This window comes from Lissotriton vulgaris, chromosome 12 (genome assembly GCF_964263255.1).
Source record: "Lissotriton vulgaris chromosome 12, aLisVul1.2, whole genome shotgun sequence".
NCBI classification, from domain to species: Eukaryota; Metazoa; Chordata; class Amphibia; order Caudata; family Salamandridae; genus Lissotriton; species Lissotriton vulgaris.
Window position 1 is genome coordinate 434096567 of NC_141700.1, and position 25601 is coordinate 434122167.

Below are 25601 nucleotides of genomic sequence, written 5' to 3' on the forward strand. Positions count from 1 at the left end.
GCAATCTGAGAGGAAAGTTGCGGCTGCCATTTTGTTATTTGAAAACTGTTTCCAGCGGAAAAAATAAAGTTAAAAAGTAATCAACAGGTTCTGTGTAGAGGTACCCTGACCCAATGGGGCTAATGGAGGGGTCTGTGAGGGACACCTCCTGGGCAAGAAATTGTAAAATAAATATATATTTTTAATCATGCGATGATTCCTCAGATCCTCTCCGGATGCTCTCAGATTTGTGGGGATTTAGGGAGGATCCAGGGACCCAATAACAAAAATACTCATAGATCCACACACGTATTCACACTCACTCACACACCCAAACACACAACCACTCACAAACCCATACAGCAATTCACAAACCCACTCAAAACCACTCACTCAACCACCTACACACCCATGTAGCCACTCACAGACCCCTAAAGCTTTTACATACCCACTCACACAACTACACACACCAAGTCACACACCCACTCACAGGCCCACAAAACCACTCACACATCCACTCCAACACCCATTGACAGACCCACACAGCCAGCTACACATGCACTCACACACACACCACACACTCAGACACTCACCACACAAACACATACCCACTTACACACCCACATAACCACTCACACACTCAGGCTGCATGGGCATTATAGTTAGGAAATACCTTTAAAAAAACTAGAAATTCACTGAAAAAAGAAAGGTTACAGGAAATTATAGTTAAAAAATTAAATTAAAAAGCCTTAGAAATTCTAAAAACTAAATGTTACAGGGACGTTGTAGTTAGGTTCAGCTTTACACACGCGAAAGTAACTATAACTTGTGCGCTAATGTAACTACTCGCACCCTCACCATGCAGTCCTTCTTACCTCACATATGACATCATTGATAATATCACTTTTATTGATGAGAAAACTGTGCATGACTGGGCGTGAGTCAGTTACTTGAGATAACTATAACTGCTGAATTTCTATGGTTTTGGGTGTGTACAATCTGAACCTAACTATAATGTCCCTGTAACCTTTGTTTTTCTATACAATTTTGAGATCTCTTCAGGAAATTTTACATTACTTCAGTAGAGACTTTGAGGAAAGCAAACCCATCTTAAATATGACTCATCCTCTTGTGCTGTAAAGAGGTAAATCTAAAAGTGATACAAGAGACATCTTGCTCAATCCAATGCGTTCACCATAATGCAGGTACGTTTTCCTAACCCTTTTTGTCGCAGTATTTGTACCTGATCTTTCAATTCTCATGTTAAAGGTACTATATTCTTTGATAATGATGTAATTTAAGACTTTGTAATAAATATAGGAACATAGGTCATCTTCTTCCTCTTTTTGAAAGAATGGAGTTGAGGGGGAAAGGTCAATGGTCTCATTGATGGAGCTGTTCTTGTGACCTCCATCCCGGAGCCCCATTCTTTTCCCGTTGAAGACCCCAGGAGGCAGTATGATCTCTACTCAGGGGGCTGTCAGTGAAGATTAACTTGATGGGCTCTTGCTCTAAGACTTGTGAATTGCCAAAGTAGCATCCTTGAGGCTTGGCCTCATTCTCCAGTGTGGTAAGAGCATGCTCCTGTGGAACACAGATCATCCCAAAGAAACTGAGCTGAATCTAATATGGGCACTCCAGACGGAATCGCAGAGTAATATTAAGTTAGTACATAGCAGATGGAGGAACCTTCATAGAAATGCACCTGATACATAAATTGCCACTACTGTAATTTACCCCTTATTTAGGGATATAAATATGAGCGCAAACATGGACGTTCTCCATCAGGCGATATACAGACTGAGGGGACACCACGTCTGGGCTTTCATTTCCGGTTTTTCTTTCTTTGCGGTAAGACAGCTCGTAAACCTCTGGCTTCTCCTTGTTTTAAATAATATTGATCATAACTTCCTCTCGTCTTTTGAAATACTCTCTTAACTATACTGGGGGTATTATTTCTAACTGCACTATCGTTATGGAGTTTTCTAGATTAGGTACGCTTTCTGTTTATTGGCAATCCATGGTTCTGAAAAGCATTTTTGTTAATCCGCCCATAGAATCTGTTGGCCCTTATGAGTCACCATTGAACAGTTCATATTACACGCGTATGTAGGGCAGACCTTGTATAAGTGGTCTGACTTTTATTTTGAGCGTTATTTCCAACTGTGACTTTTATATCATTGTTACTATTATTGAGATTTAAGGAACTGTCTTTGTTATTTATTTTCGAAGTAATATTATTTAAAACATGCATCCATCCCCTTTTTAGAATTTGCAACCCTTTTTATAATATTATTTTTCTCTCATTTTTCTTTTATATTTAGAAACTTGGTGAAGAAGTAAGGAGAGATTTCCTTATACATCACTAGACAACACTGGAAGGTTCCATAGGATATTTTCAGGTTTCTTCTCAGTGCTATTATACCCTTATGTTTTCTTACTCAACCTATGAATTTCATATTCCTATCTAACATTGGTTTTCCATTGTTGCTGTTTCTATTTAGGTGCACACCCCAGGATTGGTGCATCTCATTCTTATTTATTTGTTCTTGGATCGATACGATTTGTCACAACTTTGATTGTTAGTTGGATTTAGGTAAGCCTTAGTCACCCAGTTATGTCCATTGTCCATAGGTGTTAGGCATGGCTAATTAGTCACCCTATCATGTCCATAACCTATACTTGATAGGTATGGTTTATCAGTCATAATGATAATATACTTTTCTGGAGTAGTTTTCTTACTAGCAAACTGTCATCATCAGTTTCAGGTATTCCAGAGAATATTAGATACTGTGTACTCAGATTTCTCATACGCATGTATTTCCTCTCTTGTCACAACAGTTCTATTCCTAGCCCGGCTGGTTATCCTTTTTGCAAGATATAAATCACCTAAAGACTTCGGTTGCTCATATATTTTAAGAGTGAGCTTACGTCAACTCGTGCTCCAGAACATAAGACAAGGTAAATAAGGATGCTTCTTTTATTTGAAATACTTCATCCTTTCCACCCTCGTGATACTGCTCTCCGTATTAAGCATTGAATTTCTTATATTCTTTACTAATAATATTCTTTTCTTTTTCTTTCCCATTTTCTTTTTTCACTTTTCTAGTTTTACACATTCTTTCTTGAGACTGCAAAATGGACCGCAACCCTCTGGCTTTTACAAGACTATAAGACTACATACACCGCCAAGGAGTTGACCCACTTTTCTTGGTAGGTGTAGTTACATATTTACAGTTTAGTGACGACAATATGTTACCTCACATGTCATCTTTTTTCATCTACCTGACAGCGTTGTTTGGTTATTTACTCTTTGTCTTTCAATTATGATTTTTTAGATCTTGAGACCAATAGATTGTTCCCAAAATGTATTTTGAATGCTTTTCATTTACATTTCATGTCTTCAAAAGAGTTACTCCGTCAGCAATTATGCTAAATACCCATGTTTACTTAATCTAATTTGGGGTAGCCCTGTCTAGATAAATTCAGGGATGTAGCAACCAAGATTGTTTTTCTGCAATTACCTTATTTACAGTGCTTTTTAAAAAATTTTGACTATTTTTTGCTCTTTTGAGTTTTATGATAGTCCAAGTTTTTAATTGTATGTCTATATGTTTTTTTGTAACCACAGCCCTGAAGAAGTCCCATCCGGGGCGAAAAGCGTCGGCTGTTCGTTTTTCTACTATTGACAAATAAATAATTCAAACAAATCAGACCTCTGGACATCACGATCTGTGCTCTTGCGTTAATTGTATTGTATTAGCACATTTTCAATTTATGGTGCACCTGTGCTTTTTTTCATAAGATTAAGTTAGACTTGAGGAGGCTTTTGCCTCTTCTAGGAAGGGACCAAACACTTGAAAAACTGAAAGAACACACAGTGGAAGATGCCATATAGTGGAGCATTGCGAGTGTGCAGTCCACACATATATGAGGAGGGTTGCCAATCAAACTGAATATTGCAAGCTAGTTCACTCTTAACCCATGTGGAGTGTGTGCAAGACTCTTACCATCACCTACTCTAACTTAATTACACTGATTCTTTCCGGGATTTTCCGGGGCTATAGTAGGCAGTCTTCGTGCTGTTTTTGGCCTTCGTGCTGTTTTTCGCCTCCCTGATTATGATATGCCCCCCAAAAAAGTCACTGCTGATTAAGCAACTTCTATGGTGCATAGTTTCCTTAATCTATTGCTACTGATTGCCGATTTAAGCCCTTCATTGATTGATTAGGTGGTAAAATAATTACCTTAACATGCATACACTTAACATAAAGTGTTCACTGTCGTGCAAAAAAACGTACAGCACTGATGTGTTTGCTTCTTTGTTTTAACTTGTTTGCAATCATTTTGGACAAGGAATTTTATTAGCCCATTGCTCTGGATGTATTCCATGAGTTAACTGTTACGGTGGTCTACACTTCTAAATGATTTTGACACACTTCAAAGGGCTCTTGAATGCTCCCATTCTTTTTAGCTGAGCTTCTGACGTGCCAGGGACTATCGACCTATCTAGTTGCACAAACGTCCCTCCATTGGTATGCCCCTCTTTACTTAAAAAAAATCCATATTTTGTCAGATGTGTTACTTCCTTTGGATGCTCCAAAGTCACTGGGAACGTGTGAATACCCTACTGTTTCACTACCATTAGTCTGCAGGCATCTTTTCCCATGGGACCCTTGTCACAATGCCCCTAAAATCCTGTATAATATTTTGGGAACAGTGATCTCTTGTGTGGATGTTGCTCCTGTAACTAAGACCATCATCCTTAAAATGAATTTAAGAGGCCCAAGTATGGTGAATAGTTCACATCGGAGCTGTGCTGTAGTAGAGAGGACTTAACCTGACTTAACTATTCCTGCATTTTGTTATTTTATCGCTATCATGGCTTAGGGGGTGCAAGCGCATGCAACTTAGGGGGAATATAGTCACCTTGGAATGCAGTAGCTTAATGGTTTAGACCACAATAAGCTGTAGTTGGCCTAAGGAAGCACTTTCCTTCTTTGTTCATCAACCCTACCACGAATAAATCATGACAAATTAGCCTATTGAAAAGATGGAAGGTAATGACTCCTGTTAGTTTTCTATATTTACCATGTTATGATAAATAGATTCTAGTTTTGTGCCCTTCTGTTATTCATTAGACTAGCACCCTTTATATATTTGCATGCAAATTCACAAGCCATTCGAAGCAAGTGATTATATGCATTTTCCTGCACTCTCAACAGCAGAAGTTAAGAGTTTGACAAGCCATGATTTTTTTAAATTCTAATTTTATGTATGTTTGTTTACCTTTAGCTTATAAAGATACAAACAATTAAAACATTTCAAAATCACACTATTTTCTAGTCTATAATGAAGAAGAGAATGAGCTGTAGTGATTTACACCAAAAGTTGATACGGCCAACAGAGGGCTCAGTTACAAAAAGCTTTGTTCCTGTTTTATTTTTTCATATCTATCAATACAAGGCGTATTGCTTTGGGAGAAAATAGTAATGTCAGATATCATGGAAAATAATGTTTTTTTATATTTGTCATTTTGACTATATATAATACACACTAAATTGTCTCTAAGGATGAGGCATGTAAATAGATTACTTTTCATGAATTACCCACACAAATACCCACTTCTCTTGCTCCTAGGGCAGGATTTTCCAACGAGTGGCTCATGAGCTACTGGTAGCTCTTCATCTACCTGTAAGTCACTCTTTTGTATGTAATCCAGCCTACTAAATTAGAAGTGTTTGCTTTGTAGAATTAGTATAAGTATACCAAAATTGAAAATTGTGTGTTAAAGATGAAAATGTGTGCATTTTGAGAACTATTATCCAAAATATATTGAAAACTGATATTTGAATCATAAATCACGCAGCACTAGACACTTGTTACTAATATTATTATGTGGGTACTGTGGGAGTTGTAACTGTGGGTGTTAGGTATTACCCTTGTAGAAGACTTCCAAATTAACAAAGCCTTTTTTACATTACTTTTGGCAATGCTGCACTGAAGTGACTACAGCTAGTAGTCTTTTATACAGTAGCCACTTATTTAACGTTGTCTGGTGTGTACAACACTAGTAATAATAGTAGTTTGGGAGGATTTTTATTGGACATAAGTAGCTCTTGTTAATGAAATGATTGGAGACCCTGCTCTAGGGAATGCCTGAATTATTGGATGGTCTCTTCCCTACCCCTACAGACACTGTCTCAGCATCAGGGCCACTTCCTCCACACCACAATGGACAGGCTCATTTTGAACAGCTAATCGCGTTCAGCTTATCTAAAAGTAATCCTCTGGCACATCCAAAATTAGGATTGATCACCTAAAGGATAACCACGTTAGCTAGAAGAAACCACAGTTATTATTCTAAATCCCAGTCTAACCTGCCCACATTAAATGACAGTCTTAGGGGCTCATTTAATGCTTGGCTGTCTATATTCTGTTCTGACAGGCCACTAGAGGGCCTTGCTTCATTGGCCTGGTGGTTGACACCCTCTGTATTTAGATTTCACTGCCAGGAACGAAGACATCTCTTTGCCTTCAGAGGAGCAAAATAAAATAAATCAATTATTTTTGCAAAATACCTTGACTGAAAGAGTGGTCCTTGGGCTGAGCGATAGTGAGTTCAACCCTGTTTCAAACGCTTAAATCATTGCACAGTACTGGCATTTCTTTTTGCTAATTCTGTTATTGGCACAGCCTTACTGTGCTTCAGCCAAAACCCTTTTGTTAATTATTATTCAGAGGAGCCACAGCATCCCCTTTTAACAAACTGAAACTTTGCTGTGGTGGCCCAAAACCACTCTGCTCAAGTGGGATTGTGTTCGTTGAGAGCGGAAAATAATAGCCATGACTTGCTGGGAGATATTTCCCAGCCTGCTAGGAGAAGTTTCCTAGCTGATTCGGTTCGTTAATCTTATGTCTTATTCACAAACGCCAGGCTTTTGCTGATAATAAGGAAAAAAATGACATCAGACCAATAGAGAGGATGGTCTGACATCCGTTGACTGTTGGCACAATGCCAGCCGGGTTGCTGGTCAATGGTTTCCACCAGCAGAGGCTCCACAGACAGAAACATGGTGGTTCCACTGACTGTTGACAATATTGGGGGAGCTGCAAGTTTGACAGACAGGAAAGACTACCACCTTTGTGGCAAAGTGCCCTGTCTGTGAAACATGCTGGTGCTATTCAAAGCACTGAAATGAAGAAAAAATCAAAATTAGTTGTTGGGTTATTGTGGAAATTGTATTTGCTTTTGATATATAAAGCATGCCAATACCCCAAAAACTTGTATCCTGACACCAAAGAACTGTGCCATAACAGAGATGTGCCGGGAATAAATGAGTTTTGCTGTGTTTACAGAATGAGCAAAGGTGGTTTTCTACACTGTGGCCAATGTATACGCATTTCATACTCTAACCATGACCAAAGAAAAAGAGTTGCTGTCAATGTGAGTTTTCTTGAATTTGGGAATGCTCATGGGATGCTGAGTATTGGAACGTAGACCTTGTCTGGGGGTATAGAAGAGAAGAATGAGGACATATATCTGATTTTCATACGGCAGGCTATATAAGATTTTGTGACAAAAGAGAGGACCTTGAAAATACAACATTTGTGAATGGTGATCCAGAGGAGGGGGGAAGATGGACAGTGATGCTTTCCTGCTTAGATCTAGGATAAGGCACCTGCTGCATTTTGAATAAGCTATCCCTTTTAACCACATTGCTGCGGCGGTAATTTTTCTGCTGTGCGGCTTTTTTCCAAAAGCCACATTACATGACGAGCTCAGCTCGTCATCCGCACACGACCACCGTGGCTGATGGCGAGCTGAGCTCGTCATCAGCAGCGAAGGGGTTAAAGAATATAGCTGGGCATATCTGGCATCATAGCATTGCATTATTACAATTTAGAGATGATCATTGCTTGAACCATATTCAGAACCATTACCATCACATTGCCTATGCAAAACTATCAAAAAGATGGAAAGATTAGTGTTCATTTCGAATGTAAGTGACAGCTAACCTTAAAATGTTGATCTTTAACAATTATGGTTTTATATGAGCATTTCTTGTAACACATCCTTTCTACTTATGTGAATTTGCAAGCTTACCTGTTCTATTGTTTTAAAAACTCTGAGAAAGTTCTTCCTCAGAACCCCCTCCAGTTCACTTTCATTCCATCCTCTGTCAAAAAGCTCCTGTATCAGTGCAGGGTATTTTGAAACATCTTCTAGTCCCTTTGGAAACCTATGGTCAAAAAGCCGCAATGAAAATGATAGGTTTCATGACTATAAGATTAGAGTGAAGAACAGTAATTGTGCAGTAATCTCGGTCTTTAAACTCTACATAGACAAACGCATGCATATAACTTGCAATGTAATTGGAAAACCACAGCAAAAAACTTGACATGACACTTTGAAATGCATGTAACTGGAAAAATCATTACTTCAAAAATGAGAAGTAGGCTAGATACACTGATTAGTAATAGATATGTGGTAGGGTGGGCTTGCGTCTTGAGTGTTAAATTTGAAAACTTTACTGCAACGAAGGACCAAATGTGAAATAGGGGAAGGAGTCTACCTCTACATCAAAAGTAATCAGAATATTGCAGAGGCACATTATGTACTTTGTGCACCAAAGTAAAGCTTAGATGCAAAAAAGCCACTTAATATTCATAATTTGAGATACTTATGCGCAGACGGTGGACTAGTAGCATTTTCAAAGTACAAAGTGCTATTTATAATAGCGGGAAATAAACCTACACGATAATTTAGGATTAGTTGTAAGGAAAGTGGACATTAATAGGAACGTAGCTATGCAAAATACAGTAAAGACTTCCAAATGTGTGATTGTTCACAAATATTCTGTAGCTAGGTCCCCGCAGAGGAATCGTACATAAAATGATTCACTCTTTTTAAAGTCAAAACTAAATTTCCCTGGGAGGTAATTCAGAGTGGAGGGGGGCGGAAGGGATGTGTTACATCCTTCATCATGTATTTCTTATTTATTTATTTCCTTTGTAAGCCTTGCATTAAATGTTCCTTGTAATGTATGCTTGCATGTATGCTTGCATGTATTCTCTGTTACCTGGCAACAGTGCTTAGCAACGCAGAATGTTGACCACTGAAGCTGGGAGCAGTTTGGGACTGAAGGCTCATCTAGAGACACTCTGTTAGTTCAGGAGCGCTGTATCTATTTTTGAGAATAAATCCTACTTTCAATTCTCAATGGACTCTGGATTATTCCTGTCAGATGCAACATAAATTTGGCGACGTGGTGACGAATACAGCCCTCCAAAGAACCCACTTTTACTTATTTTTGACGATAACTCCATTTTAACAGAACTAACAAATACTTTCATTGCCATCTCTATGCCTTACATTTTTTTGATTTTTATTCAGCTTGGATTCATTGGATTTTCATCTCTACTCCTCTCTGATTTCAAGACTTATCATTAACTGCTGCCATTCACCTGATCTGCACCTGCCTTCACTTCAACTTCTACGTTTACACAAGGTATTGAACTTTATTTTATCCATCCTCCATGCCATATTTCAATTTGATTTCACCCAATTTGTGGCATAATTTTAATCATCACCCTGAAGTCTTTATTTCTGAACTCGCTGAAGATTGGATCTTTTCCTGTCCAGCGACCTCCTTGTTTTAACTTGGATACTTTTTATTGACGTTTGCCAACATTGCTGTTTCAATTGCTGAAGAGGAATTTCTCATTTCTACCCTGAAGGAAAGATCTTCCTCGAGCGATTTTTAAAAATCAACAACACTTTCTCGTTGGCATAACGTTGTTGCCTCCATTTCAACGATCGTTCCATGTGACGCTGGTTCATTCTTCTTCCAGACTTCATTGAAGTGACGTCCTCCTTCCCTTCGAGACTCCGGTGAGGTGACGTTCTTCTTCTTCCTGCCTGGACACTACGCGCTCTCGCCAAGAAGCTACTCTTCTTGCTGTCATCACATACAGCATCTAGCGTGCAGTCGGTTGGCGGCCATCTTTGATGCGCGTGATGCGCACAACCTTCCTTCATCATTACGGAAGCTATTTTTTTCAGAACAGCCTTGTACATTGAAGCGCAGTGACGCGCACACCTTTCCTGGCAGTTTTATTTAATTCCTTGCTTTATTTTAACTTAAAGGCATGTTATTTAAGCGCGGTGACGTACACACCTCTTCTGCATTATTGAGTAATTCTCTTTAATTCACCATTATTATTCATTCTTTGAATCCATTATTTCTTCAGACTACTGCATCTCCATCAGTGTGCTCCAAATTCCAGGTACTTTAGCGCGGTGACGCGCACACCTTATTGTTACATTTGGGACAGTGATGTGCACACTATTTTTCATTCTGTTTTACTATTGATTAACCATTTTGCATATATACATTTCTTGGGTCTACCATCCATATTTATAATATTGGTAGTTTGTTACATTTTCATTGCATGTTCCTACCTGATATTTGTTAACCATATTTTTTCACTTTTGCCACATTTCTTATTGCCTTCTCTCCAGTAGTAGTCCTGAATACACAAACTACTGTGTTACCTTTACCTTTCCTTCCAGAACCTGGAACACCTAAGATCAAATGGACACAATGGTATAAATCGTTTAACAGTTATATAATAGCTATTGATGGAGTAAAATTCTCACCTGTTAGGAAAAAAGATATGTTATATAATTGTTCAGGTAATGAAGGGCAAAGGATATTTGACCATCAACCTCCATTGGTTCTTCCATCATCTGATGATTGGAATGAATTTACTGAGGCTGTTTTACGTCTTGAAAAACATTTTAAGGATGAACCGAGTATAATTGTTGAAAGGCATACATTTTATACTCCGAAACAACGCGAACAAGAAAGTATTGATACATTTTTAGCTGAAGTAAGGGTCCTAGCTTCTTCTTGTGAATTTGAAGGTCCCATTGATCAATACTGGAGGGATCAAATTGTAGTTAATTGCTATAATGATAAAGTGAAAGAAAGAATATTGTGTTGCAGAAACCCCTCACTTATAGAAACATTAGAAATTGCCAGAGGGATCGAAAGATCTGTTTCAGCTTCAAAAGAATTAGGCAATTCAAAAACCTCTTCCATTGAAGCTGTAAATAAGGTCACTCCTCAGTCAACTTTACAACCTGCAACACATCAACAAAATAAAACATTTACTTTAAGGAATGAATGGAAAAAAAACAGATAAATCCCTTCAATGTTTTAGGTGTAGTTCTAAATCACATTTAGCTAACGCTCCTAATTGCCCTGCCATTAACAAAATGTGCACTAATTGCAAGAAAACTGGACATCTTACTTCTGTTTTTAAATTTAAAACTAAGGTGATGAATATAGAATCCATTGATTGTGGTGTAGTAAATCCTTGTAACACTGTTGTCAACAAAATTCTCTTGTCTGTAGATATGATTAATTCTTCTTCTGCAATTGATAAAAGCGATCCTGTGTGTGACATAAAAATTGGTGATGTGAACACCAAAGTCACTGTAGATTCAGGTTCCCCTGTGACCATACTTTCAGATGAATTTTTCTTTAAGGAATGGAAGGATACTACATTACTTCCTCCAGATATTCGTACAGTGGTATTTGGAGGTCAAGAGATAGATATGATGCGTTATTTTACTGATAATATTTGCTTTGAGGAGAAGGTGGGTCTTGCAGCTGGAGAAGATGGTCTCAGCCTAACAAGGCTCCCGACCCCCCGCCCGATAATCCGTCCTTTCATCCTGCCACAGCTCTGGGATCCCCGACGAAATCCGGGTGAACCCAGAAGATACTCCTGTGCCTGCTCCGGTCGAGGCGGCAGACTGCACCCGGCGCTGGAAGAGGACGGACCGGCGACGGAGCCTCAGACTGCCGGATCGCAAAATGGCGGCAATCCCGGGGACTGCGATACGCCGATCGCTGACCCGCCGGCCCATCCACCCCGGAGGCCTGCCTAGGAGAGCTGATCCGGCAATTGCCAAGGACCGGAGGAGCAAGCGGCTGCCACTGGAACCCCCGACCCGGAGCTGCGCTCGCCACCATTTTGCGGCCCCAGCGAGGCTCCTCCCCGCCCAGAGGAGGACAAATTGACGCCCCGGCTTCGGAGGGCCTGCAGCGACCGGAGGTACCGGGGACCGGGCTAGGCCGCTCTTCTCGCCTCAGCTGGCCGCCTAGAGGCATCGAGCTACGGGGGCTGCGGGAGCGCCGATGGCGAGTGGCTGCCTCCGCCTGCGGCGACGATCCGGATCTACGGCGGAGCATCGCGCCCTTTGAATGCACCAGTGCTGCTCCTCACCGCCCGGGCTTCTGCTGAATCGACGCCCCGGCTTTCAGCGGCCTGGGACGGCCGGGGGCAGAGGGGGCCGCGTGGGAGCTTCGAGACCGGCCCTGAGGGGTGAGGCACCGATGCGGATCTCTGGAGCAGGGACCCACGAGGACGGGCTGCCTCAAACCCGCTTGCCCACTGCCATTACATGAGACTGGAGACGCTGGGGACACCGGCCTAACGACCCCACCGAGCAGATGCGAGCTCCATTGCGGAGGACGCACACAGAGCGAAGGGCCCCCCGCGTCTCCGCTTGGAGGAGAGGACTCCCATCTACTAAACTGGCACCGGTGGGAGTACTGCCCTGAGTGACGGCCCTGCTTGGGGAGTCGCAAACTGTAAGGCGTCGGGGCCCCCGCAGACTGCACCTGTTCTTTGGCTGCTGCTAAGAGGGCCCGGACCTGATCGGCAGAGTTGGCGGAGAGAGTCGCAACCTGTGAGTGACATACTGGGGACCCCTCCGGGCCTAGACCCCGGTGCCTGCACGCGGCTGCCACCGTGAAACGGGCACTAGCGCACACACCTAGAACGCAGCCTTGCCCCCACGACCGCCGCTTTGGACACACATCATTGGTGGGGGTGCGGAGGCGACATCACCAAGGACCGAAATAATATGAAGTGCTGGGAGTTGCCCAGAGGAGAATGATAGGAAGCGGGGGCCTGGCTATCTGGGGCTGCGGTGGAGTTGGGGCCCTGACTGGGAAACTGCGACCACTCCTAATTGTACTGGCCTGTCGGCCCCTACTGGCTGCGAGCTGCTTACCTTGCTGGTGCGCAGGCCGACTGCCGTCATTGGTGTTGAGCAAGCCCGGGACCGCGAGCAATAGTGCAGAATGGGGAAACCCAAAGGCCCGAAGGGGGAAGGGGGCACTAGCTCAGAGGCTCCTGACGATACTCTACCGACCCCACCAGACCTACAACAGATGCAGGACTGAATCCTAGAAGATATCACCACCACAAAAGACGCCCTACACCAGGACATAGCTCAAGTGGCCACGAGCCTGGGTCTACTGCGAGCGAACCATGGAAAATTGTCGGACAGGGTCAAGTCCACGGAAGCAACCCTGAAAGAGCTGGTTCCTGCGCAAAAATCCGTGGAAGGCAGTTTAACGGACGCCCTGGACCAAATACAAGCCCTCGAGCGGCAGGCGGAGGATGCGGAAAACCGCAGCAGACGCAACAATGTACGCCTCGTGGGCCTTCCCGAAAAAAAAGAGGGCCCTAACATTGTGGACTATCTGACTACCTGGCTGCAGACGGAAGTGGCTCCCGAGGGACTCTCTCCTTTCTTCACCATTGAAAGGGCACACCGGGTACCAGCCAAACCACCCAGTCCGGGACAATCACCTCGACCAGTAGTAATCAAACTACTACACTACAAGGACAGGGATTGGCTACTGCAAAGAGCGAGAATGGTGGGCTCCTTCCAAGTAGACAATTGTATGGTGACGTTATTCCCGGATTATACCTTCGAGACCCAGAAATTACGAGCCTCTTTCTTATCCATCAAGAAAGAACTGAGGACGGAGGGCCTGCAGTACTCCCTACTCTTTCCGGCCAGGCTGAGGGTGGTAGTAGATGAGAAGTCCCTGTTCTTTCCTACCTCAGCGGATGCATGGGCCTGGTGGGACACATACAAAGCTGGAACAGATGGGGCACGGATGAGGGAGGAGGAAGAGCGGCTGCAACAACCGGAGGGTGCAGGGACGTAAACAAAAGACTGGGAAACCAACGGTCTCGCAGACGGAGAGTGAACGGAAGGCCGCACTACAGGCAGGTATTGACTTATCAGGCGCTGTCCTGACTCAATCGGAGCGGGCCTCGGGCTCAGAGGCCCGGGCAACAGACTCAGAAACAGTACTATCAGAATTTGGCAGCACGAAACGCCCGGAGATCACACCGCAAACTTCGGGGGAGATTGTCGAAGGCTGAGAGTGCTCTGCCGTCCCATTACTACCCTTTGCTGATGGGACTTGGCTGACTTAGCGGCCGGAGCAGACAGATCTTGGACAATAATGTTGTGAGTAACACTGTTTTGGGGGCGGGGGAATGGGACTGAGGTTCAAGTACCATTAGCCAGTTCGCGCCTCTTAGGGCCCATAAGGCCTCCGCAGTGCAGACTGCGGATTAGGTGGGTAAAAGGGCACAGTTGCCCACGTATTGTTTGGATGGGAGCGACTCTGGCACAGTTAGGTCCTGTTCTGGCGGAGGGAGGGGGGCCTGAGGCAGTTGGGGCAGCCTGAGGCACAGTGGAGGGTGGGGGTAGGAGGGTTGTTTCTGCGGGGAAGAAGGAATGTGTCACCATAAGTGACCGGGGATACAGTTATGTTGTACAATACCACACTGACTGGGATAATGGCTAACACAGGAATGATAAAATGCGTGACCTGGAATGTGAGAGGGCTGCACACCATGACCAGATGACACAAGATACATGCTTACCTAGTTCGCAGGGGGATCCATATAGCGCTGCTGCAGGAGACGCACCTGATGAAGCAGGAGGGAATAGCACTGCAGCGCAGGTGGAGGGGACACTTGTTTAATACTACTTACTCGGCCTTCGCTAGGGGGGCCTTAATTTGGGTAAGGGCGTGCACCCCGTTCCAGATCACTCGGCAGGTGGTGGACCCAGAAGGGAGATTTGTGGCGGTGGAGGGAACCCTCAGAGGGCGCCACATAGTGCTTTGCAGCGCATAAGCACCCAATGTAGACCAGGCTGCATACTTTGCGTGGCTTTCTGGGGAACTGGCTAGCTACTTTGCAGGCCCCGTTCTGTTGGGGGGAGACTTTAATTCGGTAGCAGATGTTGACCTAGATAGGTCGCACCCTCCCTTATACTCGTCCCCAGTACGCAGACTGGCGAAGTGCAGGTTAGACTGGCAGGAACAATGGGGATGAACTGATGCTTGGCGCACAAAACACCCACTGGGGCGAGATTACTCATTCCATTCCAGCCTCCACGACCTCCACGTTCGTATAGACGCCTTCTTGTGCTCGTCGCTTGTGCTCCCTGCAGTAGCGCACACCGAATACCTAGCGCGCACGATTTCGTATCATAACCCCCTATTATTATCGCTTGACTGGATGACTGAACTCTCTAAGGTCCCGACATGGCAGCTCCGACCAGACACACTAGAAGGCCCACCATTCCGCGAGGCTTTGGGGGACAGAATCGATCAATATTTTATGGAGAATGAAGGGTCCACTGACTCCAGAGCCATGGAATGGGACGCCCTTAAGGTGGTAATACGAGGGCACTGCATCGGAAAATTTGCGGGGGCCCGCAAAATGTTGTTAGAGGACTTGGATAGAGCAGAACGCAAGCTGCGGGAGATTGAGCTAGCGCGCCCAGACCGGCCTGACCTTCAGGGGGACCTCTGCGCGGTGAGAGAGGCGATGGCAGTTGAACTGGAACGCCTTCGCAGTTATGATTATAAGACTTATCTGGTGAAAACGCACGCTGAGGGGGACAAGGCGGGGACCGTATTAGCTTGGCTTGCCAACCCCACCAGACGCAGCCATCCGATTCTGGCCATTTCAGGGGGGGATGGCCGCATGCGCACCACACAGTCGGCGATCCTAGATAGCTTCAGGACCTATTATGAACAACTATACAAGAGCGCACTCGGTGACAAAGAGGGGGATATAGCTGCTTTCCTAGAGGACCTACAGCTGCCGCGACTAGACCAGGCCCAGGCGAAAGCCTTGGGTGGCCCGATAGAGCTAACAGAAATTAGAGGCGCGGTGAAGGGAATGGCCCATAATAAGACCCCAGGTCTGAACGGACTACCGATTGAGTTCTATGGGCGATACATTGATCAACTAGCTTCGCGGCTTCAAACCATTTATGCCAAAGCTAAGATTAAAGGACGACTGCCAAGCTCCATGCGGGAAGCTTTAATGATTCCCCTACTGAAACCGCGGAGAGAGAGTACCGACAGTGCGTCCTACCGTCCGCTGTCAATGTTAAGCACAGACTATAAGATTCTGAGCACGGTACTGGCAAACAGACTCTTGCAACACATGCAGTCACTGGTCCATAAGGACCAATCCCGGTTCATTCCCAAGCGCAACACCAGCCATAATATCAGGAGATTGACCCGCCTATTGGGCAGCCCACCGCCAGAGGCAAAGGCACCCCTGGTATTGGCAGTAGATATAGAGAAGGCTTTTGACAGCCTGGAATGGGAATACTCTATAGTGTGCTACGGTGCTTTGGGCACGGGGAAGGCTACATACGATGGACAAAAGTATTATATACTGAGGCAAAAGCAAGAGTGCGTGTAGGCACCCTGATATTGGACCAATTCGAATTGCTCCGTGGCACCAGGCAGGGCTGCGCGCTGTCCCCGTTGCTGTTCGCCTTGGCGGTGGAACCTCTTGCAGCGATGGCTAGGAGGGGCGACTACTATGGGGGCCTGGCTCATAGTGGAACTCGCCATTTTATCTCGCTGTACGCCGACGACCTCCTCCTTTTCTTGGAAGACGCCAATGAGGCAGTGTCGGGAGCGGAAAGACTCCTTGCGCGCTTCGGAGAGATATCTGGCCTGAGGGTTACCTGGGCCAAGACCTGCCTTTTTCCCCTACGGAAGCATGAGATCCAGCCCTTCCTCCGACCATTACTTAGATGAGAGCCTGACTGCCTGGAATACCTAGGAGTGCATGTCTACCATGAAGAGGCAGACATGCTAGGAGGAAACATCGGACGCTGTATCCGTGCTTTAAAAGGCAATATGTCCTTCTGGGCCACTCTACCGTTATCAGTAACGGGCCGCATATCTCTGCTCAAGATGGTAGCCTTACCCCGATTGCTGTATTACTTTCGGACCTTGCCTGTTTGGGTCCCAGCTGCGATTTTTCGACAGCTGCGCTCAATGATTATCTCCTTTCTGTGGGGCACGGGCAGACGTAGAGTCGCACTGTCCACGCTGATCCGCCCGAAGGACGAGGGAGGTCTGGCTGTCACAGATTTTGAACTCTACTACCTGGCGGCCCAGCTCCAGACCCTGACGCAAGAAATTGCGAGAGTGTACCGCGGCCCGGAGCAAGATCTAGACAGCGGCATCCCCCGACATGTGCTAGCCTTTATAGCCCTGCGACAGAGATTGCCACTCAGAGACCTGTCCTTAGAGGAGAGAACTCTCCGCCTGTGCTGGAACCGCTTGTCGAAACGTGCAGGGATTAAACACCCATACGCGCCCGAGATCCCTCTGGGCATGGTGACGGCACTCCCGCACGGGGGAGATTGGTCGCACCTGCAGGGCTGGGAGGAGGCAGGATTGCAGGTGGTGGGAGACTTGTTCGAAGATGGAGTGTTGGTCCCATATCAGACGCTGCAGGAGCATTTGACCTCCCACGAGGCGACTACTTACTGCATGCGGCAGTAGTGCGAGCCATACAGAGGCATTGGGGTACGGGCCTCGAGGAGCCGCCAACAGCCCAGGCCTGCCAGTACACAATGATGTCGGCGGGCACCTTTAAAGCGGTCACGTGCCTCTATTCGAGAATGCTGAGGGAAACACTGCAGCCGTTGACTACTCTGAAGGCCAAATGAGAATTAGACCTACAGTTGGATATCCCTGACACCACGTGGATGCAACTGGTAGGCCGGGCTAGGAACAGTACGAGGAACGCACGCTTCCAGCTAATCCACTTTTATATTCTCCACAGGGCCTTTCTTACTCCGAGTAAAATACAGAATTACTTTGGGGCGAAGGAGGCCGCTTGCCCAGCTGTAATACATTAGGAGCGGATCTGACACACATGCTCAGGGAGTGCCCCCACCTACAGGAATACTGGAGGGGCGTTTGTTCATATGTTCCTGCCAAAGCCTTTTTTGATGTCACAGTGGGACCTTAATTTGGTTCTTACATTATTCCTGTTTACTCCATTTGAGCCTTTACACAGCTGTCCTCTGCGTCTCCTGTCTCTTCAAACCATTTTTCTCATTGCAATAACTTCAGTGATTCGTGTGAGTTAACTGCAAGTTCTGTCTGCTCAGTCTTCATATACCACATTTTCCCAGATAAACTGGTGCTGAAAATCACAGCGGCATATGCGCTGAAGGTTCTTACTTCCTTTTGTGTTGGCCAATCCATCACTCTTCCATCATTCTTTTCTCTCCCCCACACTACGAAAGAGGAACAGAGACTCCGCCCTGAGTTTTTACATTGATTGTTCCGAGGACCACTGTGTGGATCATCAGCTATTAGTGGGTTCCCCTGGGACAAAGAAGGGTAACGCAGTACAGAATAGAACCATATAGTGTTTGATAGTCTTATGTATTCAGATCTCCTATGCATTGGCCAAGATGCAGCCTCTGGACTGACTAAGGACTCATTCGATCTCTGATCTTACACTTTTAGATTTTGGTCAAGATCAGGGGGTGAAGTCTATTCCAAGTGCTACACATATGGGCTTGTCAATTAGAAGGGTTCTTAGGGTGATGTCTTGGAACATAGCTGGTTTGCGGAAGAAACTTGAAGATTCTGATTGGTCCAAGTCTTTTACTATGTATGATCTAGCATTACAGGAGACGTGGGATACGAGGTGGAGACTTTATTTGGAATGTTAGGTCTCTTTCTTAATCAAGGCTTCCCCTTTATCTAGTGGAAGAGCTAGTTGGGGCCTTGTGACTTTTGTCAAATTGAATTTAGCTCATAAAGTGGATGAGATTATGCATATTTCTCCTCATATTCTTTGTGTTCCTCTATATTTTAAGAACAACACAAGAATTCTGTGTTTAAATGTTTATAATGCAACCTACGGGAGGGGTTCTGAGGACGTGATGTCTTCTTTAAGTACATTTTGAAATCCTTTTCTGCAGGTTGTTCAAGGTTTCACATTGATTTCTTGATCTTTGGGGATTTTAACTTACATCCCTGTAGTGGTTGTTATTTATATGTGGGAGGGGATATTGCAGAAGTTTATCATCCAGACCAAATTGATCCTAAGCATACCCATTAGGCGGATTTAATGAATGATTTGTCTGTGGAATTTAATATGAGGACCCTTTTGAGCTTGGGGAGTTTGAGCACAGGAAATAGTATCCCTAAATTTAAGGGTTCTGGTAAGGGATTTTATATTGACCACACATATGAATGAATGAATGAGGTTGTTTTCTAGAGTGCAAAATACCAAAAGGTGTCCTATCGCCGTACGGATCATGAAACCCAGGCGACAAGCCGCCTGGAAGCCTATCTCAAACATAGCTGATGACCTATTGAGAAAACAGCTGGGTGTTTAACTCTTTCGTAAACAACTTCAAGATGGGTTGCACGCGTAGGACTAAAGACAAGGAGTTCCATAGTTCTCCCCGCAGTGCACAAGCACTCTTCCACTCCACTGTGCTTTGCTCATTCTTGGGACAGTGATCATTTGCGCCAAGCTTGATCTCAGTTTCCTGCAAGGAGAATACCAGGAAAACCAATCCTGGAAAAAGGTCGGCCTGGCTCTGTGAAGGGCCCTGTGGATAATGCAGAGGGCTGTATATGAAATCCTCTTTTCCACTGGAAACCAGTGGAGGCCATGCATTAATTGAGAAATTGGTCTAGATTTGGGGACCTTCATTAGTGTTCTTGCGGCTACATTTTTGCAAAGACTGGAGAGTCTTTAGAGGTCCTCAATTATAGGGCTGTATAGTAATCTATTTTCTAAACAATGAGTTCCATCATCACCGTCTTTTGTAGATCAAAAGGAATGAACAGCAGAATTTTCTTAAGTACTCTCAACATAAAAAACCCTGCTGAAGTCACAGGATTGATTTGTTCCGAAAAGCATAGTTTTGTATCAAAGATGACACCCAGATGTTTTGCCTTCAGCACTGGTCTCGCTCTGTAAGGCGCCCAACTCCAAGGGCCACCAGGATGCATCCAAGAAGGTGTCCTTCCAAAAAAACAGAGCCTCTGTTTATCAGAGTTTAGCCTGAGACAATTTCTTTGCATCCAGTCTGCAACCTGGGCCATGGATCTATAAAAGTTATCTGCATCCTTTTCCACCTCTGATGAGATTGATACCACAATCTGTGTCAGCTTAGGAAAATACTGCCAGGCCAAAACTATGAATGAGAATGACAAGAGTGGTGACATATACATTAAATGGGGTTGGGCTGAGAGCAGATCCTTGAGGCACCCCACAGGGGAGAGAGAAAGATCTGGAACAAGCGTCTCCTATCCCTACCCACTCCCATTGAGAAACTAGCTCAACAAGGAGTATAGTGTTTTATAATGTTGCGCTTGTAGAGCTGTCTAACACAGCACTTTCTGTCCCAATTTGAGTGAAATACGAAAACTTTCTTTTTCTACATCTAATTTCTAACCCATTTGTCTTCATACTTCTCCAGGTCATCTACTTTATGCTCCATCAGCTCAGCATAAAATATTTTAATTGTACAATCTGTACCACCCTTAATAATATCCAGAATAGAATTCCTCCCAAATCCCGCCGGTCCTTCCTTTTTTGGTAACATAAAACTTCTGATTTGCAGAAATTTTAAAAAGTGTTTTGATTCTAACACATATATTGCCTGGATACCAGTGAATTGCATCATTCCCTGTGCCCCCATCATATCTCCCATTTTGATTATCCCGCATCTTCCCCATTCCATAAATACAACATCTGCAAATATATCGCCCGGGAGAGTATAATTATTACTCAATCTAGTGTATGCATTGTATCTCCCTAACCCAAACTTTTTCGTAAACGCCTTCCATATGCTATACGTAGCTATCACTGTTTTGAATTTAGTCTTTTTAAAATAACTGGGATCAGTAAATTTCAAGAAAAAATTCTCCACATCCGAACCGAATACCAAAGCATAAATGGCTAACGTTCCTATTTCATCCTGTCCCTCCGACTCACCTCCCCCTAGTAAGCCAGTCATATATTGTAGGGCTGCTGCCCAATAGTACAGCCTTAGATCAGGTAAGGCCCACCCGCCTCTATCCCTAGGAAGTGCCATAAATATCAGCGCTCTTCTGGTCTTGCCATGTGCCCACACAAATCTATTTATCATTTGTTCTAGAGCTTTAAACCACTTTGCCTCAAACAATAATGTTATAGCCCTAAATAAAGAGAGCAGTTTTGGGAGTAAAATCATCTTAATGATATTGGTGCGTCCTACTATAGAAAGATGCAAGTTGTGAAATCTATCTAGGTCCTTCTTTGCCTTATTTATCACTGGTGTTATATTTACCTCCACTTAGTTATCCAATTCGGCTGTTATTGTTACCCCATGATATACTCCCCTTTGGACCACGTGGGGATCTGCACACTCCACCTTGCTATTCTTGATAATCTGTGTCTGTATAGCATTCAGAGCATATCCCGAAACCTGACCAAACCGGAATGCTTCCATCTCTACCTGCCTTATAGCTTCTGTGGGGTCTGAGGTGACTACCGCCACATCGTCAGCGTAAGCGAGTATTTTGCACTGCCCACGATGAGTGTCTAATGGGCAAATACTATCATTTAAGTCCATATGCCGTATAAAAGGGTCCATATACATAGCAAACAGGAGTGACAAGCATGGACACCCCTGCCTTGTTCCCCTTCTTATCTGCAATGAAGACGTGTACCCATTAATTTCCCGTACACGAGCAGTCGGGCCGTGTATAGTACTTGCACTGCTTTAAGGAAACCTCCCCCAAATCCAGCCCTCTTTAAAATGAGCCACAAAAATCCACAGGAGACTCGATCAAAAGCTTTCTCAGCGTCTAACAGCATCACTACCATCGGGTCTCCTGAGACTTCCGAGGCATCAAACAGAGTTATAACCTTACGGATATGGTGCGTGGTGCCTCTTCCTGGGATAAAACCATGCTGGTTAATGCTGACCAGTGTACCTATTATTCTCGCCACCCTCAAAGCTAAAGCCTTGGAATACATCTTTGTATCTACGTTCATAAGCATAATTGGCCTGTATGAGCCGGGTTCTTTAGGCAGCTTACCCTTTTTCAAAATTAGCACAATGTCCGCCCCTGCCCAGGAAGATGGAATAGACAACCCTGTCTGTGCCTGCTGCATTTTGGTGATCAGATCCTGACTTATTAACTCCCAGAAAGTTTTAAAGAATTCAATTGGGATTTGCTCCGGCCCTGCTGCTTTACCAGAGGGGAGCCTCATTAAAGCTGCCATAATTTCTTCATGGTTCAGGGGTTCCTCTAATCTCCTGACTTCTTCCTCAGGCAATATAGATACCGGAATGTCTTGCAGATATTCACACATTTTAGAGGGGTCCTTTACCTGTTCTTAGTTATATAATGCAGTATAAAATTGTCTAAAAACCTCTTATCCTTTCAGGATCTGAAAAAGTTCTCCCCGTGGCATCCTCCATTTCCTTCACTTCCCCCATTGATACATTTTGCCTAGTACGAATCGCAAGAGTGAGACCAACAGACTCATTAAGCTCACAGCACCTCTCTCTATTTGCCAAGTATATTTTAGCGGCCTTGTTGGCCATGCTTTCCTCTGCTTCCATCTTTGCCTTGGCTACCGTGATAAGCACTTTATCTAATGGTACCCCAGCTATCACCTTCTTGGGTATTTCTTCCTCTGCCACAGCCTTAACTAGTTCTCCCTCCCTTTGCTTTTCCTGCTTCCGTTTAAATGCGCTAAAGCTTAGTGTCTCCCCCGAATAGCAGCCTTGAAAGCATCCCACATAATCCCTGTCGTCGTACTACCCCTGTTAATGTCCAAAAAGCTCTTAATCCATTGAGTTATATGTAAAATGTAGGCATCATCCTTCAACAACCCTCTCTTAAATGTCCACACTTGATCCGAGCCATTAGATGATACCGTACTCAATGTTAAAATCAAAGGATTGCGATCGGAAATGATCCGGGGGAGCCTTTCAATCTTAAGTTTGGATAGCAGGGAGTTTGATGTAAGAAAATAGTCCAATATTTCACATACTTTATGTGGGGCTGAGTAGAAGGTGAATCCATATTCACTAGGTTTTAGACTTCCACATATGTCTACTAATGCATTATTCCTCATAAGATTGTTCATTGCACGACAGACTCTTTTCTTCCTACCCTGATATCCACTGCCCAGACCCATGCCCGACCCCCCTGCCCTGTTAATGTTAAAATCCCCGGCTAGTATAATAATTGGGGACCAGGTAGCCAATTCTAGATCCAAAAAATCAAAAATATCAGGGTCATCTTCCGTCGAGCCATATATGGAGCCTAGGGTAACCCATTCTTCATTGATTTTATATTCTATACGGGCCCATCTGCTCCATTGATCTTCAAGTTTCTTTCTTATTGTAATGTCCCTGCGCTTAGACAATACTGCTACTCCTCTATTCCTAGCCCCCTGTTTTGAATATGCAAGCACCCGGTGTCCAAGTTGTTCCAACAGGTATCCCTTTGCTCCCTCAATATGCGTTTCCTGGAGGCACACAAAGTCTACATTCAGAGGTTTTTAAAAGTGTAGCCAACCGCTGTCTCTTACCACAGTCATTCAGCCCACAGACCTTTATCGTAACTATTCAGATACCCATTAAAAAACATCTGGTGATTGACCTAACCAGTTATCCTTGAAAAAGTTTTTTTTTACATTTTCCCCTTCCTCATCATCCTCCACCAACCGTGTCCCATTGATATGCACCCATACTTTTGTTTTCCTTCCCTGTATAGTAAAACACACTCTCATTCCACCGTGCCCTGTACCCCCTTCCCCTTGCCCCCACCCCAGCCACCCTCCCACCTGACCCCCCCCCCTTTACGGGCAAATAGGTCACTCCTGACCTATGTGTGACAGCTGTAGCCCCAGGTGCCCCCCACCCCCCCTTCCTATTTAACACACTCCAGTACTGCTGATGCTACCTTCACCTGATCTAATAACCGAAAATAACCGAAATGCCATCCTTCTGTTAATTAGCCTTCTGATTCGTCTGTCTTAGAGCAACCGTCATGTTTCTTTGACCCCCCTTTTCTTTCTCTTATCTCAGTTAAATATGCCTGGGCTTTAATTTCCGAAAAGAAAACCCTGATCTGCCCACTGTCCACCACTTTAAGCCGACATGGGAACATCAGATAGGCCTCACACCCAACATTTTTAAAGGGGGATATTAATTGCCTCGTTCGTCACCTTCTCTCTACTGTGGTGTAGCAGAAATCAGTGCGGGAAAAGAATGTAATACCATTATGTGAGCGTCCGGCCTCGGGTTTAGCCTTATCCATAATCTCTTGCCTCAGTAAGAAGTTCCCCACATATACCAGAATTGCCCTAGGTTTGTCAGTTGCCGAGGCCTTCCTTTGTACCAGAGGAAATCTATGGGCACGCTTTATTTCATTCTCCCAGTTCCAGACTGATAATTCCGGGAACGCCCCTCCTAGCAAACTGATCACATATGACCGCACATCCTGCCCTTCCTTCCCTTCTGCAACCCCAAGTAGTCTGACATTGTTCCGGCTTTGGCGATTCTCGAAGTCCTCGAGTTTCCATTGAACATCGGCCGCCATCTTTTCCTGTTCCTCCTTAAACTCATTCCACTTTACAGCATCTTCCTAGTTTCCCTGTACTTTCTTCCACCTCTGTGACCCTTGCTGCCATATCTGCGTAGAGTTTGACAGTTTTCGTAGTGACCCCTGTATCTTTTGGTTAGCTTGTTTGGCCCTCTGAGATGCAGACCTGGCCTCCCCCTGCATTTGTTTGAGGGTGGCATATAATAAGTCCATAGTTGTTGTTTGACTTGGGTCGATAGGGTGATTGTGGGGCAAGTTATTACCTCCCTCCTGATACATCTGAGAGGTCGCAGAATAGTCCCAATCCAATTTTTTTGCCACCTCAGGCTGCGACGGGCTCACCGTAACCCTTGACCTGTTGCAGGTTCTACTCTTCATGCTCTTAGCTCCCTGCTTAGTATATGCCCTATGGGCAGCCCCACTATCAGGCGTTGATGCATCTGAATCTACTTCAGAACCTCCTATATCGCTTTCTGACAATGAGTCTATTTCCTCTTTTGCCTCATCATCTTCTTCCTCGTCATTTATAGAGAAGAAGCAGTCATCACTGGGAGACCCTGAGTTCAAATCCACACGATCTTCTCTACATGAAGGGGCTGTGTGCCTACTGTGAGCCTTCAAGTTTACTCCATTGTTATTGCCTGGAGTAGGAATAGCCTTGGGGCACGTTGCTTGTGGTATGCCTTGCGTCATTGTTCCCCCTGTACCACTGGTAATCCCATTAGCCTGAGAGGGCAGAGCCGCTAACACTGAATTTTTTTATCTGGCTAATTGGTGCTTCGGGCGTTTCAGGGAGGCCTTTCCCTCCAGACCCCACAGCCT

The 25601-nt window shown here is 44.6% G+C and overlaps 1 protein-coding gene across 2 annotated transcripts in view; it reads right to left on the reverse strand.

Annotated features, from left to right (window-relative positions):
• LOC147674128 (dipeptidase 2-like) overlaps nt 1-25601 on the reverse strand; it is a 365658-nt gene that overhangs the window by 11274 nt on the left and 328783 nt on the right. For both annotated transcript variants that reach the window (XM_086945196.1, XM_086945195.1), the window contains exon 10: nt 8087-8222. In XM_086945196.1, the coding sequence (XP_086801322.1) occupies nt 8087-8222 (136 nt within the window). The remainder of the gene's footprint in view (nt 1-8086; nt 8223-25601) is intronic.